At 38.0% G+C, this 18,728-nt stretch overlaps 2 protein-coding genes across 15 annotated transcripts in view; both read right to left on the bottom strand.

The window, feature by feature from the left end:
* Positions 1-1,386, bottom strand: LOC103702504 (uncharacterized). Its single transcript, XM_026802761.4, has one exon. The coding sequence runs from the start codon at positions 1,220-1,222 to the stop codon at positions 155-157; it is 1,068 nt and encodes a 355-aa protein (XP_026658562.4). The 5' UTR covers positions 1,223-1,386; the 3' UTR covers positions 1-154.
* Positions 1,352-18,728, bottom strand: part of LOC103702503 (RNA-binding KH domain-containing protein RCF3-like) — a 27,505-nt gene continuing 10,128 nt past the window's right edge. For 2 of the 14 annotated variants that reach the window (XM_088722237.1, XM_008784960.5), the window contains exons 6-9: positions 14,352-14,434; positions 14,145-14,256; positions 13,878-14,066; positions 13,420-13,686 (exon numbers count right to left, since the gene is read on the bottom strand). In XM_088722237.1, the coding sequence (XP_088578363.1) occupies positions 13,923-14,066; positions 14,145-14,256; positions 14,352-14,434 (339 nt within the window). In that variant the 3' untranslated portion in view covers positions 13,420-13,686; positions 13,878-13,922. Of the gene's footprint in view, positions 1,649-5,601; positions 12,089-13,419; positions 14,067-14,144; positions 14,257-14,351; positions 14,435-18,728 lie in introns of those variants that run through there. The other 12 variants (XM_088722236.1, XM_088722234.1, XR_015987300.1 and 9 more) reach the window with 11 other exon arrangements.

The following is an 18,728-nucleotide window of genomic DNA, read 5'->3' on the forward strand; positions in this document are numbered from 1 at the left end:
GGCATGGCAAAAGATCCAAAACTATATATATATATATATATATATAGAATCTATATCACCGTGCATATTTTCTACAACAACTAATATGTTTAAGCAGCTAAGCCATCCTCCTCCCCAATCCCTTAATTAATTACATGATGCATCTCAACGGGGTCTAATGACAAAGTGGGCACAGCATCAGCCCATTCTCATTGCACTTGCCGCATCTCACCACCCCCTCCCCGTCCTCCGCCGCCACTTTGCAGCTCCCATTGCACTCCAAGCACGGCACGAACCTCGCCCCACCGCACCCCTCGCACTCCCTCCACCCTCCTTTCCCCCTCTCCCCTCTCGCCGCCACCCAACGTAGCATCTCCCTCAGCTTCCCGGTCTCCCCGAGCTCCACCACCTCCTCCACCCCTCCCACGTACCTCCCCCTTACGAACAGCCTCGGCACCGCCGCCCCCTCACCGACGAGCTCCCTCACCTCCTTCAAGTAATCCCCGTGGAGCGACACGTCCCGTTCCTCCACCTCCACCCCGGCCTCCACGGCGTGCGCCTCCACCGCCCGCCGCGCCCGCTCGCAGTCCTCGAACGTCCGCCGCACCCCACGCAGCGTCGTCGTGTACAGGACCACGCCGTTGCCATTCCCCGGAGGGCAGCGCTCGGGATAGCCCTCCAAGGGGTCTCGCCGCCGCCACCGGGCAGCGGCAGCGTGGTCGCCGCCTGCCTTCCTGCTCTCCCTCTCCTGCCGGTCGCGAATTACGAAGCTGTTCTCCTTCACCGGCTTGAACCCTGCAAGCTCAGGCGGGGACAGGCGGGGCGGCGACCCGGATCGAGGAAGGGAGGATGGTGACTTCGGGGCGTCGAGCTCTTCGAGCGTGTGGAAGGAGCTAGTCTTCTGAGGAGGTTTCTTGTGGTCGGAGGAGGGAGGGGGGAGTTGAGGGGGAGGTTGACGGAGAGAGGGCTTGAGATCCTCCAAGGCTTTGCTGACCTCGGACCAAGAGTGTGGAGAGAGCTCGTATGATTCAATTTTCTCGAGGAGAGGAAGAGGCAGGGGCGTGATGGCCTTCTTCTCTTGCTGCTGCTGCTGCTGCTGCTTGGGGTCTTCTTCGGTTATGGTGGTGATGAGCCAGGGCTCTTGGATGGTGCTGACATCGAAAAGGGCGATGCTGGTGGGAGGAGGGCAATAGACGTCCGCCGTGACAGCCGCTTCCACGCGCTTCGAGCTCGAACATCCCATGCTTTCCTTCTCCGTATCGCAACCACGAAGCTTGAGGCTGGCAGCTGGCTTCAGGAAGGAAGAAAGATAGATACATACATAAAGAGAGAGAGAGAGAGAGACGGGGAATGGGCGAGATTGTGGTGAAGAGGGGAGGCGAGAAATTGAGCGGCTGCGCACGGACCATGAGTATCCTCTTGTAACGGTTGATGATTGGTAAGTATAGGGAGACCGAATTTGTTCCACCTTGATTATTTTTGTTTCATCTTTCTATGGTACACGTCGTGACTCATAAAGTGTATGGTCTTCCCGCAGCCTCTAGTTTAGTTCTGGACATAGGCATCCCACGTGGACGAACGAAGAAGAACCAATTATCCCTTTGCCGGATTCTCTTTTTACTACTATTTCCCCTCCAAACAGTGGGAGAACGACGATTTCATCCTTACGCTAAAAAAAAAAACAAAAAATACCCATAAGTTGCCATTTTATTTAGTTTTTCTTTAAACGCGTTAAGGAGGTAATTTAATTCTTGTAATAACAGATCAAAACGTTATACCATACATTTATCCTTTCACACTACTTTCCTCCTCTTCTATGAAATAAAATTTATCCCATCATCTAGGACTCATCATGTTTCCAAATTTTTTTACTGCAGCGAACTTAGCCTTTGTATGTTTGGTACAAGAAAATAATTACACATGGTAACTTGCCCTTAGCCATTAACAGAACCCCTACCCCAATCCCAACCACCAAAATAAACGACCAAACAAACAAACAACAAACGGAACAAACACAACCTTACAGCAATGGAAAGGCTCTCATAGATTGCCAGTGAATTTTCATTTCCTACGCGTCAATCTTATCCTATTTCTCAGATCCATAGACATAGCTATCAAAGGAGCTCCTCCTACCGCCTCAGTTGGATCCTGCGCCTTTCATCACAGCCGATGGCGCCACGATGACAGTTCTGCACCCTCAGGAGAAGTCCCCAAAATAGCCCACATACAGACACAGGGTGAGATGCAGAGACAACATCTTACCTCTTCCCGTCCACGAAATAAAATTCGAATCAAGGATAGAGCTTCAAAGATGCCAAAAGAGATTTAATAAAAAAAATATCATTACTCCATTTTACGTGATCAATAACTGATCAGACATACCAGATAATCACATATCTAAATCGCGCTGGTGGTTACACTCTGGACTACAATCATGCGGGCATCGCACTGGATTTGACAAGAATATCATCTTTATGGACCACAATTTTTGTAGCTGGAAACTCAACCAAAACCCCGCTTAGATTATTCTGGTAACCACGCAAGCAGAGGCGGCGCTCGTTTTTAATTTTCCTTTATTTTATCTTCAAAGAGACGTAAGACAATAGGGCAACCATACAACCACCATTCATGCTTCACACACGACGCACAGGATGGGAGCCAACGAAACAAGTGGAAATTTTCCAGATGTAAAAAGGTTAAAATCTGGCGGCCACTATCAAACCCAGTGCGTAAACCCTTATCAATTGACAAATTACCATTACTGAAACCCCACAATAGCCAATAAAAACGCAAGACTTACACGAAATTAGAATGACATACGTTTAGAACTAGATAAACAATGAGATAAACCATCAAACACCCAATTCGAGATTCTTGTTAGTAGCAGAACTTTCGAAAGTAGAGGTTTTTAATAAATATAGTCTTACATTTCAGATTGCAAAGGGGTGAAATTCAAGTCGGATCCAAGCTACACCCCACCCAAACTTGATAACACAAAATCAACTTTGGATTCAGATTCGGATCAATTAAAAGAAATAAATTCCAAAATCACATTATTAATGGATTTTAAGACTCAATTTAGTACCCACCTAGTTAAACGTCAACAAAAATTCAAAATTAAAAAAGACCCCCAATCCTGAACTTCTGACAGAATGCAATGCGAAAGGGACACAATATGAAAAATGAATAATTGAACTTGAATAAAAATTCCAATCATTTTAAAAATATATTTAAACCTATATTTATATTTAGATTGATTGAAAAACATTAAAAATATAAATGTTGGCAGGAATTGTAGAATTGAAATTGCAGTGAGCGAACACAAAATTATGCAGCCATCTTTACATTCCAAGAACGAAAAGCTTTTCAAGACAACTTCCATACCACATCACGTGGCTGACCTAGCCTCCCCAATGAAGTTTGGTAATATCGAGTACCCCTCCCCGTGGGCAGGGGAAGTAAATTTTGATGGTTCATTTAAAGATGACAAAGAAGAGCTGGATTTTTTTTTTTTTTTTGCTAAAGCAAGAAGAGCTGGATTCACTGTCAGAAATCACTACAGTTAGGCCCTATTAGGAGATTCAAGATCATTTCATGAATCTTCTGTGCCCCATCTCCAAACCCAACTCTGAAATGCTGGGTGCTTTAAAGGGGTAGACGGCAGCCATTTATACAACGCCCAAAATTTATGCTTTAGGGCTCGTTTGGTTCGCGGGAAATATTTTCTCTCCTAGAAATATGATTCCTGCGAATCAAATTCCTAGAAAGAGGATACCTAGGAAAGTACTTTTGGCATGTTTTGTTAACCATGGAAAAGTGACAAATTTCCAAAGTGCATATGTTTGGTTGACCATCCACTTTCCTAGGAAAGTTATGTATGATTCCTATTATGCCCTTAATAAAAATTAGGTCTTTAATGCCTCTTTAATGCTTCTTTAATGCTGAAGGGTCTTTTTGGAAAAAAATAAAAAAAGAGTGATTCCCACCTCATGGAAAAGTAACTTTCCCATGTTTCTCATGGGAAAGACTTTCCCATGAAATGTGGGAATCATATTCCCATGGGAATACAACTTTCTCATCTCTCTTCTTTGAAAACTCCAACCAAACAAGAGGCATTTCATTACTTTCCCATTGACCACACTTTCCCCCCTCCTTTTCCTGCGAACCAAACGAGCCCTTAGGGGTTTAGATCACAACAGTAAACTGGATATTCAAGCTACAACCAATCTCCACTTTTTCAGCGCCTTCGATAAATTCCAGGAAACTAATTATACTGCTAAATTGGCTAGCTTGTAGGCATGCGCATATGGATCTACCTGCTGGTTCCACCTCATCAATCTAGCAGTCAAAACACCTATCCAACTTCTTGTACGAGATACAACAATCTACTTCAAAACCTAATCTCCATTCGGTTTAATGTAGCTAGTGTAGATATGGATTCAAGCAACAGCCAAAATGTTGATTAACAAGCTGGTAATAGTATGAGTGCAACTAAATCCTACCTACTAAAATATATAAACTCAGCTGTCTTACCGGTAGCATCTTACTGATGATTGTATCTATTAAATAATGCTCTAAGCAATAATAAAAGATATCTTTGAAAGATATGATCGTGGGTAAAGTTACAATTGCCCTTAATTTGAAAAAAGAGCTCGAGTATTCTAGTGGCAAATAACTGTTTGCTGAAACATCAATGCCCATTCTAAATCACCAGACTCCAGCTTGAAATTTCCATTCAGTCTCCATGAATATGCATGGTGTCATATACTCAACATTAAGAAATATGCATTTGCAAAAGCATGAGGAGGAATACATAATAGTTTTACTGCTTTTTATAATAATGCTAATTTGTGATATATAGAATCAAAGTTCAACATCTTGATACCGAACCCATACTGGATATAATGTTGGTATATAATGTTGGTATATGGTACAGTGCAAGAAAGCAAGGCATACCAAGTGTCAATAAGATAGAAGACAGCATACCGATTTGGTACCAGTTCGGTATAATACGGTACCAACCAATATAGCAAATTTTGTGCAAAAGATAAATTTATAAAATCAATCAAGTAGAATACTGCTAGGGGTCATAGTCTAAGAAGGTTTCAATGTCCTCAACTTGTCTCAATGTGAAACGTAGCTTTTTTCTCCTTTCCCATAAACTCATGATGAAAATAGCTGGGTCCTAAATCCAATCCTCATTTAAATAAATCTAGGCATTCTCGTGTAGACTTACTTCCAAGAACAAGGGTTTAAGAATAGGGGCATTTTGAATACAGATGCAAAAAGTTGAGAAATATTCCCAGTTGGATATAGTGCCAGGGACGTCTCAGCATATTTTCTGAGAGAAGATTTGCAGGGAAAAAATCATCATGCTGGTATTAGAACCATAAAAAGCCTAGATAGCATAATTATAAACTCAGGGCTGACAATTCTGAAGAATGTAAAAAGGAATCAGTAGTAAACCAAATATCTCCAGAAACAAAAATCTTGAGGCAAGAGGCTCTCAAAAACACTCAACCAACTTACCACGTTAATTGTTACAGAGCATATAAGCAATCAGAGGAATTCGAGCAGTGCAAATATGAATGATACATGTTTCAGACCAATATATGACTCGAATTGGAGCATCAAAGTGGAAACACGTGTAGCCAGTAGAAATTTTATTCAGAAGTTGCAAATATTTAGAGGCCAAGTATTGACTGCATTGACATAAGCCTACAATTTTTCATAAATGGAACCAGCAAAATATGAATCAAACATCTTTCAGACCAATATGACTGGATTCAAGCATCAAAGAGGAAATACATGTAGCCAGCAGGAATTTTATTTGGAAGTGGCAAATATTTAGAGGACTAGAATCGGCTGCAAGGGCATGAAAATCAGAAGATGCTGACCAAAAACAAAAGAAAAGCAAAGCAACAGAGAAGAAAAGAATTTACTTATCTAACTCCTAATTGCACAAAATACATATACATAGATGCAATCTTCATCACATTTGGGGCAGATTGGCTCTCAGATCAGAAATTTGTTTTCACGAACCAAACACAGCAAGATTTTAAAATGAACCATCGTCACAAAGGCCAGATCCCCCATAGGGCCCACTAACATCTCACAAATATCCAAATAGAGGAAATATACCAACTGCCAAAATCTGAAATCATCTAACATTCTCCTAACCAGCAGCACAACATGATTTCAAATTTGCACAACAGACTAGTCCAAAAAAACAGTAACAAAACTTCACCTGCCAAAACTAGTGAATGCCAATAACAGGTGAAAATAATGTAAACCATAACTTTTAAAGTTGGTTGAAAAGAAATTATAATCCATTACCGTCATTAACTTTTAGGCAAATGTTAAAAAGTTTATACTGGCCAAATCGATGCAGTTAAGTTGACAGTTGAAAATAATGCACGATAATTGGAGGAATAATGTATAAAAGAAATTCCTACATATAATTGGTGTTAACTTTTAGATGAATGTTAGAAAGCATAAATTTTATAATATTTGTTCATCGTCCAGGTTAAAGAGACTAATCACATAATCATATGTATAAGTTTACATATAGCAACATAAGTACATTTTTGGCGTGCACTTAATTAGAAACCCCTGTAGACTGGCAAATTATGAAGGCATTATGAGTTAGTTTTAATAGTGAAGTGGACTGCATGTATATTTGCTTTACTCCCTACTCTCCTCCTCCTCCTATTCCGCTTAGTCTTCACCTTTAAGTTCGAACCATGCATTATGATAACATTAAGCAATTAGATCACTTCATCTTCCTCCATAAATCTTTCTTTTCGGCATATAAGACAGGCATGTAAGACCATGAAGAACTACTAAAGATCCGATGAATAACAGTCAAAAGCTAGATGGGCAAAAAAATCAATGAACAATATAACAAAGGCCTTCAACAATCAATCCAATGAACATAATACCAAAATAAAGAGACTAAGTTCACGTGCATGAAAAACCCTCGCGCCTAGAAGATTCAAATGGAGATGCATGAAATAACCACAATGCCATGGTCTTTCAGTGCACACCTATGACCAAACCATCCCTTTAAGGTGCAATCTAATATGAAGACAATAAGAATTGAAAAAAATACAGAAGAGTCTCCCTGCAGCAATGGTTAAGAATTGAATAAGAAATTAATATTTTCATCTAAGTATGACTAACTTTCCCAGATGAATGAAAAAATGTGTGAAGGGTAGAAGTGTTCTTCAAAAGGTAAACATGGGTCATTGGATCACAAAACTATCACAACCATTATTACTAGTGGTTTTCAAAGGTTCGTACCATGCTGATGCAGTCTATCAGAATGGTACAAACAAAACTATATAGATTCACGGGCATTATCATCAAAAATACAGCATAATATGTCCATGACACAGTGGTTGCTATCCACATTCAAATGTGGAGAAAGCTTTAAATTTCTTTTTTAAATGTCGGTAACTAAAAGCCCCAAGCAAATAGCATAAAATTCAGTTATGTAAATTTCTTTTTCCCTGTAGTTTTCTTACATCAAATTTACGGTCAAGGTCTAGTATAGTGGAAGAACAGTTTTGAGTTTTTCTTAAACATATATTGATTACGGATGAATTTCTGAGAATACTAAAGGTCCTCTAATTGTTTGTACAGTCCAAGGGGGTAGTTCAGATATTAAGAAAATACATATTTTATATTGTTATGGTGTTAAGGTTCATCAAGGAATTGTTTCTTGAGTCTAATAGTGTTGAGAAGTCTCAGTGACATCATCGCCGAGTTAAAAGTCCTTTCAGACTAGCAAACATAATTTTTAAAATGTCGCTGGGTTACGTATCTTTATATATGGGTCCAACTGAATTAACAAGTACCGAGTAATGTTGATGATCTAAATTCTTCTGCGGTGGATTTCATAAAATTCTCCTCTATCATTCTTTTTTATCCCCTTCATAATCTTCCTCTTCAAATGATCAACGAACCAATCAGCTAACACCGCTCAATTGTTTGCAACTTGGCATCATATAATATCATACGTTACAAAGAGAAGAGTTTCACAATAACTATAATTTGATTGTTAAAACTTGATATTCTTCAAAAAGGGGAACAGCCTTGCTTGTGAAGAGGAGCAAAGAGTTGCATTCTTCCATATTCAACCAAGCGATGTAACAAAGTTGAAGTGCCCATGAGGGGAGAAGAGAATAAAAAAGAAATAGAGTTCATGTTTTGAAGAAACAACAGGTGTTCCAAAGTATACGAAAAATATCAACACTATACTCAAATATACTAATTGGAACTCCAAACTCCACCATGACACAATTAAGATTTGGGAGCATGGTTGTGGTTCTACAGAACTCGCCTATATTTCTAGGCCAGAACTTCTATGAGGTGGTAAAGGGTTATGTTAAGCATCATTGCCAACTGATCAATAAATGTCAGAGGTGTTTTAGGTATTTCACCTGAGATTGTCCAACAAGGGAGTTAATGGAAGCACATACTAATTTTAGTTGTATTTTTGAAGGAAAAAGTGTTTCTACGATTTCAGAATCAATGCTCCATTTACCATTTTCCTACCTCTCACTTCTTTCAACTCATTATTTTCTCCCATCATCCCCCCTTCTCTACCTGTTTCGGCTTTCCTCCCTTTTGCTCCTTCCTTCTATGTCTCCTCCCTTATTTTTATGTATCCATTGTGTTCTCCCTTTACAAGATGAGATTCTATCATCACCACTGTTGCCCATCAAAGTTCTCGGTCAACTAATTACAACTTCCCAATCCAAAGGTAGAAGGATTTATCAAAAATAATGAACATTATTTACCTCGGTATAATTCAAGAAAAACATCAGGCTAAAAAACCAATGGAGGACATAAACATCCATGAAAATTAAGATGAAAGTTCAACAGCAATGATAAGTTAAATCAAGAGTAACCAAGATTTTTTGAAGTATCAAGGCATACCATGTGATGAACTATTCATATTTGCAGTACGTACGAAACTACGAATAACATGGTGAACATTGATCATAGTTTGGATTGGTCCAAGTTGGAAGGATCTGAATATTGTACCATGTAGGTCGTGATTCACTTCACATGACTTTAACAAAACCCTTGAGCAATAAGGTAGTTCATCTTCACTAACTGAGGCTTACACCAGCAGTCACACCCTTCTGATTTGTAACCAGAGATTCAATGTTGAATTCTTGGATGGTGCATCCTCAAAAGTCTGTACCTGGGTAATCAATGTGGATGGATCTCGTTTCTTCTCTCTCTCAAGAAAACATGATTTAATCATTACAATTATGAGTCATAACTATGCCCTATATTGCAATTTGCACGTACTATGACTAATAAATGCACCCTCTATTTTCAAACCTTTGGGAGAAACAAACAATATAAATTAAATATTAATAACAAGGTAACACTATTCATCTATACACCCTATATTGTAGTTAACATAATAATTTGGCAATGAATGCTGCATGGTTTTAAACTCATGGTGCAGAGAATAGGATGTTAAGCTCTACATAAAGAACAATGTAGAGTGTGCTTGGTGTTGCTTCATCTTTATAAAAAGATAAGGAGAGGCCAGAAGGTACATGTTCTAGCTTCTCCTAAAAGCGTTTTTTTTTTAATTCTTTAGATGGTTTTTTTTTGCTTTAAAAGCCATAAAAGCACTTCTTTTAAGGCAACGCTAAACACATCCACAGTATCTATCTAGGTAAAGATCATAAGGATCTAAAGCCAGAGCCTACAAATTATTGCCCGGTAGTATATAAGACCATCAATGGAACGATTTATGTGTGCATAAGATGTGGACACACCCATAGTATTTATCTAGGTAAAGATAGCATAAGGATCTAAAGCTGGGGCCTACAAATTATTGCCTGGTGGTGTATAAGACCATCAATAGAATGACTTATGTGTGCATAAGATGTGGACCCAAACCAGAGAGAGAAGAAAAAGAAAAAGAAGAAGAAGAAGAAGTGGACCCAAATAAATAAAAAAAAGAGAAGAAGAAGAAAAAGAAGAAAACACGTTGGACTTCAGATGTTGCATGCAAACTCAAGTAAACATGTTTGAGTTCAGATGCATGTAAACAAAAAGCTCGTCCCCCCAGTTAACACTTGGTCATAGTTCTAATGGAAGTAAAGGTTAAATGTGACGTGAACTTGAAGTTACACCCACCACCCTTAATGTTTAACAAGTCCTTGTCGATGTTCGTGCTCAATTATTTTCTGAGAGTTGATTAATAAATAGCAATGCAATAATCTAACAACATAAAGATAATAAACCTAAAGATTGTAAACATGTTTGAGTTCAGATGTCGCATGTAAACACCAAGTTAACACTTGGTAATAGTTCTAATGGAAGTAAAGGTTAAAATTGAGGTAAAGTTTAAATGCGACATGAACTTGAAGTTACGCCTACCACCCTTCATGTCTAAAAAGTCCTTGTTGATGTTGATGCTCAATTATTTTCCAAGTAGATTCATAAATAGCAATGCAATAATCTAACAACGTAAATATAATAAACCTAAAAATTGTCATGCAATTTCTTGGATTGTGAATATGAATCATTGCTTAGCTTATGTTACTCCAAATAAGAAAATTGACTACTTATCAGTACTCTAGAGCAAATTTCATGCAGAACAAACCTGGGGAATACACCTTCAATGCTATCACAGAATACCAGAGTTACTATCTGCCACATAAGAAACATCGCATAAAAGAACAAGGACTTCTGGATAACAAAGAACAAGGACTTCTGGATAACGACACGGCAGCACTGATAAGGATACAACCGCAACATGGAAAACTACAGAAAAAATACCCTTGACAGAAAAGCAATTCAAAGTAGAATTGAAGAAATGATCAAAAGATCCTAAAGCAAGGTAAATAGCCCCATAATCTCATGTCAATCTATTGGTTTATTTCATGCAAATGTATTAACAATGTCCAAATGCTTAATAATTGTACCATTCTTTGAAAAATATCTATGAGATGAAAGTTCTGTCACCTACATAATGTTCAGATTTTGGGTTCTCAGTAAAATGAGTGCTCATCACAGATTAACAGTTTAGCAGGAAAACAAGCCAAAGCATGTGGTGAGGCCCTCCTGACAATTCATAGGGATATTAACTATTATTCTACAATCAGAACTAAGTTCAAGTTATTAATCTTCAGTGAAATTTCCTAGTAACTAAAAGTTAAAGCTGAACCAAACCAAGGACTTTCAGGGTGGTTCCTCTTATTATATAACTGTATAGATTCTATAGAATAACTAGAATGTACTGGATTTGCTGTGATAAATGGATTATGAATCTATACATTTCCAAAAGCTAATATTACTCCAGTAATCTTGGGGAACATTGGAGTCTCATATAGAATGGCTCAGTACCTAAGATCTAGTAAAGCCAGTTTGAAATGTTTGATGATTGTCAAGGCACTACAAAATGAGCATAAGAGACATGATGATGTTGACAAGTGGATGTGTAAAATCAGGAGAACTCTGCGATTTACCTAGGTAACGTAAATCCGGCATATTTATGACACTTAATTCTCCTGCTTAAGTAACAGAGAGCCCCTTGATATCCTAAAATCATCAAGGCAGTAATGTGTTCCCGAGATTGCCAAGGGTTATCAATTCAAAAAACTCCCATAAGTTTGCAAAGCCAACTCTAGCTAGCTAAGTATGAGATGTTCAGATCTTTCTAAGAATCAGCAAGATCACCAGAGTTCTTTTTCTTCCTCCTCAAAAATGGTCAGCATAATAGAACTGAAGAACCTCAAGTGGCACCAAAGCTTGACATCGCAAGTAGATAAAAACACTATTACACAAGCCAAACCACCCCATAGCGAACCAAAGCTTTTGATTTATACAATCGACCAAGTTCCTTACTTGTGAATCGCTTAAATTTAGCAAGTCGATCATATCATTAAGGCAAGACAAAAAGCATCTAAGTTAGATATCAGTTTCTGGTATAGTAGATAACGCTTGTGAATATTATCAACCAAAAATTAATGGGGCAGAAGAGCTCCACTCACATGGAGGACACATAGAAAATATTCAGTCTGCAACCTGGTGAGCTTCCTAGTCCCTATGTGAAGCTTGGAAAGTATATGAACTGCCAAATGAACAAAACAGAACTAATAATTAACAAAAGAAGTTGCTCAACATGGGAGAAAAAAGTCAAGAAATACCTCCATATATTAAACTACATACATCCAAATGACAATAATTAGCCGAAAAAGCATCTTACACTTTTTTTTAGCTGTAAGATAATAGAATCGGAAAATGAGCATATAACAATAGAAGGTGGAATCCAAAACAAAAGAGAAAACAAAGATAACAAAGGATGGCATCAAACTTAAGAGCAAAAAAACATCATTGAAGCATTTAGTGCTAATCTAGCCCCAGGCATGTAACAACATAATCCTCCCAAATTTCAGCAATTTGCCCAAAGCTTAGCCTGTTCAGGCGAACAGTGTAATTTGTTTCCCACAAATAAATCACCAAATAAAATAAGGAAAGAGATCCCATTTGGATTTAAAGACACCAAGAGCACACTTATTTCCATATTAAAGCAACTGGTCATAAAATTTGAGAGAAATCCAAGCTTACATGGCAGCCCAAGATGATGGCACCACTACATTTCTTCAAAATTCAATAAATAACAAAAACAAACCAAGCAAGCACATGCACTTCTTATCAGATTGCAAGGCTTTCAAAACACCTTATAAAAAGTCAAATCCTGACCTCTGATCAGGAAGGAAAAAGGCCCAGAAACCCCTAAATGAAGTAACTCTTATACCCACCAACAGAGCTCATGTCATTGAGCACAACGATATCAAAGCCATGTAGGGTTTCAAAATTTTAGAATGGAGAATAGCCAACTTAACTCGAAACATTGAAGAATTATAGTATCAATCCTAGAGGCCCTCTCAAAAATAATACGGGAACAGACCTCCTGGATGGTAGGAACACTGTGCATCTCTCTGATAATTTTCCTGGGACAATATAGAAACAAACCTTCCCTCCAAAGGTCATGAGCCATTCAAAATCCCATTCCAGCAAAGGGACATTATTCAAATGGATATCCCACCCCATACCAATAAAGATAGCAAGAGTATTTGAACATTGCACTGAAAAGGTTTGGAGAGAACAGAACTCTAGAAGAGGGTAAGAGCATGGAGAACATAATATAATCAACAGTATCAACAGTATGCTTGCAGTTCGGCTCTTAGAAAAATAACTTAAATCAAACTCAGTCTGGATGATAGCTGCAGTGTAGGCCTCCTATTTAATTCAAAAATCTGGAACGGAACAACGTTCCTACCAGAATTTGTCACGCAATAAACCTTTCATGAAAGAATGTTATTTTTAAATTTAGATGCATGCAATATCCATGAAAATAAGAGAAACAAGCATATAATCTCTCAAAATAAAAGTTCAACATAACCAAATGCCAATGCTGCTTCTTGCACAACGGTTTCAACTTTCAAACATTATCTGGTTTGTCTGTTCACTGTGTGTCACAAAAGATACATCAACTAGGTGAACTATATTAAGTGTTCATTTCAAATTGGTTGATTCCTTTCTGGAAAGATCTGGTGCCTTCAAAAATTAAAAAGATCCTAGTAGTGTCCCACTGAAAATTTGAACCTTATAGTCTCTAATCTGCAAAATTATGTTCTTGCTCTCGTCACGCTTCTTGGCCTTCAGCTGAGGGTGTAAATATGTGACAGCACAAATGAAAATACACAGATTAGATACCTACACAGCCCAAGCTCCAGAAAATAATAGAACTATAAGTAACATAATTACAGCAGCAACATGTTCATATATTAACACAATGTAGCATTCAAAGTGTCTCCTGCGAGCAGACAGAGCTGAGAGGAAAAAACAAACAATACCTGTTATGTGAGAAGGATAAGAGATCACCTTCTGCAGTTGGCAAATCAAGGTGCACCTGATTCACTGAGTACAAAGGCTTGGAGAAGACTCTGGGCAGCATGAGTCTGCTCGGGCATTCCAGATATTATAATCACAGTCTCTTTTGCTTCAGGTCTAGGTTCAGTAATGGTAATTTTTGCATCTGAAATCTGAAAATGTGGCACATGTAATTTTGCAATATCAAAGATATGATTTCAAGCATAATCAGCAGAAATCTCAAGACAAACCTCACGAATTCGTCTTAGACAGCCACCATCCTCCCCATATATGGAAGGTACAAGAGATCGAGGAACAACAACATCTACAGTTGTGTTCGTAATAACAGCTGGCTGACTTCCACTGCATAAAAAAACAAGCAATCCCATGATTGATAAGTTAGTCCAATTATACTAAAATGTTAACAAAACAAAAAATAGTGGGGGAGAATAACTTACCCAGCAAATCCACCAATTCTTCTTTGTGGGGCTCCTCCTCGGTAATCAGGCATAGGAATGGGACCACCACTCTCCCTCATACCCTATGGCAGTTCCATCAGCAGGATTGATTTAGAATAAAGGACAAAAGGCAGAAAAAAGTCTTACTTGTAGAACTTGTTCTTCATACAGAATTAAAATGTGGAATTAGATATCATTTCAAGGAACATATAAAGATTGACAGATCAGCCCTAAATTATAATAAGCAAACTCTATGAATGAGGAAAGGTAATTAGATAAATAGATGCAAAGCATCCGGGTTAGTAATTAATCCTACCATTCTTCAATGAATCAAGCAATGTGCCCTTAAAAAATAAAAGACACAAAATTCCTTGAATCCCTACTATTCTAATACAGACTCCTTTACCTGCACAACAGCCTGTTAATATCAGTCTAAGAGTGCATTTGGCAGACAGGATAAGTGAGGGTTATCCCCCCCCCCCAGTTGGGAGGATTATCGGTAGGGTTATCCTGCCAAACATCCTAAAAGGCCATAAAATAGCCTTATTCGAACAAAGCCATTTATTCAAATAATTTTGTTCTGCCGAAATGGTGGAATAGAAGTATTCCATGGAATTGGGGGAAGTCCTCTCAATTATAATTTTGCCCCCACTCATTTGTTAAACACAACAAAAAGTGAGAATTTTGTCCTCGTGTTAAAATCCAAATAGTCATGAAAATCAACACAATAACTTATTCCTTCACTTATCCCTCCAACCAGATGCCAAAAGAGTTGTCCCATGTGCAGTAAAGGGGATAAACCTGCAAAAGTTACCCCTCTACCAAATGCAGCCTAAAGAACCTAAACATTCCAGTTCACCCATTACCTTCCCTTTCTAGGTTACTTCTCTTCCCCTTAAGAGAGGAAGAAAACAGAAGTGCACCAACCATATCATGTTGCATATATAAAAAAATTGTCTTCAAAAAGAATGGGGACCACAAATTAAATGCTTCCACTCCATGCATTTCACAAGCCAAAACTAGAACTATGAAACCTATACATCCCCCTCCATCCAAAGTCTCTAGCAGAAGAGCTTCTAAACTAGGATATCAAAATCTTCTTGTGGAAGCCAAATGGTTGTGTGCTAAATTATCAACAGTCATACATAATTACCAAACATCTTGAGGATATATGCAGGAACATGCCAGTGATGTGTTAACAAAATGCCCACATTATAGAAGCTTGACTAAGAATATCAGCTATTCAAAACAAACTTCTCTGGTGATCCATATTATTCTATCCAAGCAAATTACTCTGAAATACAAAGGTCCTTTAAATTATTTGTAGTCATCCAATTACAAGTATTGTCAGCATCCATAGGATATGCTGCCAATACCCAAATCATCTCAAGAAATTCTCACCATATCCTCAGCATCGCTTGTATGTAGGTTAATGAACTCAAGCTAGCTCAAACACATCTACCCTTATCATACATCATGCTTGAAAAAAAGGTACACAACTCTGCACCACAACCCGATATGCTTTGCTGCTACAGGTGAACCAACTAAACCTCAACAACTCAATCAACCAAACAAGAAAGCCATTCTTCTGATTTTTCTATATTTCGGCTGCTCCACTACCATTCTAAAACCATACTCATTTAATCACAGTTAACCTTATTTCACGAGTCACTAAAGTGTAGAGTGAATTTATTAACAATTTTCAGGTGCATCATGCACTTACGGAATGGAAATTCCATTAAGAATGAAAAGGAATTGGTTAGATTAAGGTAAAGCATGATCCTCCTATGAGGAAATAAAGTATCTGCACAAATAAAGAAATATTAGGCTTACAAGATGCATCACACTTATTATTCCTCTCACTAACCCAACCATGAGTTCATTACTACTTTACTATAATTGCAACAACAAGACTATCCATTACCGGCATTCAGAAAGAGAATTATTCCAAGGCAAATAGCGGATATATCAACAAACCGAACTGTCTATCTACCGAAATATAGTTGACAACTCCAACGGGTCTACATAAATTGGACTGACAGAAGCTACATAAATAAAGATTTCAAATTATCTGTAGCCCATGTTAATGCACATGCAACACTTTAAAATAAACCAACAGTATGCACAGGGTGGATAATCATGTTTTAAAGTTCTACAGTCAGATACCTTCCATCGATGTTAGGCAAAACAGATCATGTCTTAAGTCATATATACCAACATAAATAGCCAATAAATAAGAGTCACACCAGCCATGCTAACATAGAAGAGTGAAGTAGTAAGGAAGAGAAAGTCGACACGCTGGAAGAGAATTTACCCAACATGCACAGGTTTGGTTTTAAACATGAGATGTATATTCATGGATTTCAGATGCCATAACGAAATATGTGTCTCCAAAATAGAATAATCTATGTATATTACTAGAATACTGCAATCAATATTTGCGTTTCAAAAACCAAAGAATGAACTATCAGTTATCTACTTTGGGTGCACCACATATGCATGGGAATGATCCCAATAACACATGGAAATATGGGAAGGTGTTTGGCCATGAGTGTTCTATCTAAGGGAGGGCCCCTGAATTATGTCAGCGAGGTTTGATCAAAGATTAATTGTTGAATGCTTTTTTTTAATTGGTGGGTCAGCACAAAAGATTGTTTACTGGTGGGTCTTGATGAAAATCATGAACAGTTTTTTGTGCCCCCACCCCCCCTCTTTTCTGGGTCAAAAAAAAGGAGTGCCCATAAAAAAATTTTCTTTCGAATCGATGCATTTCCATCATGATTACCTCATTCAAGACACAGCAAATCTGAAGAAGTATACCAATTAAACAGATGAGTGTAATAATCAAATTTCTTCATCTTTTGTGGACATTTGTTAAAGATTAGTTCCCTCACTGCCCCGCTCAAAACTTCAGCCTCTAAGAGTCCTAACACTGGAAAACTTTTGTAAAAATATAAATGTTTAAAATAAAAAAATGCATAAATATTTCAAAACATGTTGCCTACAGACAACATTGAGCAGTAAATGGAACTCCTTATCTAAAAATTTGGGGGGGGATGCACTATATAACTAGAAGCGGTTCGACACCTGAAGCTAATGATTTAGCACTAGTAAAATAGCTAACAGTTGTCAAAATTTGAACGAAAATCTCTTTAAAGGATATTCCCAAAAGAAAAAAAGCAAATAAATAAAGAATAGGGGCTGACTGCTAACAATTCTGGCCGCATCGAGCTTGATAGTCCATTTTCAGTTTATTAAAATTCAATGTCATAGGTGTTTTTATTTTGCTGAATACTAGTTGCTTATATGCCAGAATATCAATCAATAGTTGATAATTTGAGTTTTATGAGTCAAATATTTTATTTTTCAATCACAGATAATGACAGTCCACATCTGAAAAACTTCTGCATTCATTTGTTATACACTTGTGTAACTTCTGAAGAAAAACAATGCTATAGGGCCTACGGCATGAAAAGGCTCCAGTAAAGTAGGCGTACTTTACTATACACAGTAAAGTAGGCGTACTTATGAAGTAGAGGATAAAAAAAGGTATGTGATCCCGGTGTTGTCAAAGACGGTCTGGGCGCTCGTTTAGACCCTCAAAAAAGCAAAGCAGCCCTAAAGCGCCGCAACAGCCGAGACAAGGTGAGTTTGCTGAGGTGATGGCTAAGCAAGCACCTAAGACAAAGCGAGAGGTGTGTTTCATTAATGTCCAACATATTCTTCTTGTTCCCTTTTGCCAATTGCTCAAAAGACATGTTAGTGTTTCATTTTAAGGAGCATTTCAGTCTCTATTGAAATGCTTATTAGAGGGCTAAAGTAGTCCTATGTCTAAAGTAAAAGCAATGGCAAGTGCAATAACTTCAACTACACAACCAGATCTTGAAGAGGAGGTAAATTTGGAGGAGATAGGCAAGGTGAATGATGACTACAAACCTAGTGAAGATAGAAGTGATAAGAGAAAGCAATAACTATGACAATAACGACTGAAGATTTCAAGCTTCTATAGGATGCCTAGTGATTACTTTTTTGTTCTGATTTAAAAAAAATGTCTTCAAAAATGGTCTTTTGCTTCATGTTTGAACTTTATAGCTACTTCAGGGTGCCCAAGCATTTACTTTTGTTTTATCTCCAAAACTTGCAACCAAAATTGCGATTCTAATTCCATGCCTCCCCTTCCCATTGGTTGCCATCTGTATTCCTTTTCATTCCTATAGCGCTCGTGCCTCGGGCAAAAAGGGAGTCCTATCATCTTATGGGCACCTTTTTGCTTTTGACAACCTTGTGCGACCCTGTGCTTCGCCTCTTAGGATGCCCATAGCAAAACTAAATCATTTTGATATATTAGGCAATCAGCAATCACTTCTACATATTTGC

Source organism: Phoenix dactylifera, chromosome 5, assembly GCF_051530095.1.
Source record: "Phoenix dactylifera cultivar Ajwa chromosome 5, Ajwa_hap1_PhDact_Kaust_v1.1, whole genome shotgun sequence".
Classification (NCBI taxonomy): Eukaryota; Viridiplantae; Streptophyta; class Magnoliopsida; order Arecales; family Arecaceae; genus Phoenix; species Phoenix dactylifera.

Excerpts from the sequence above, each read along its gene's own strand:
- LOC103702504 (XM_026802761.4), bottom strand. The coding sequence starts at position 1,222 with ATGGGATGTTCGAGCTCGAAGCGCGTGGAAGCGGCTGTCACGGCGGAC.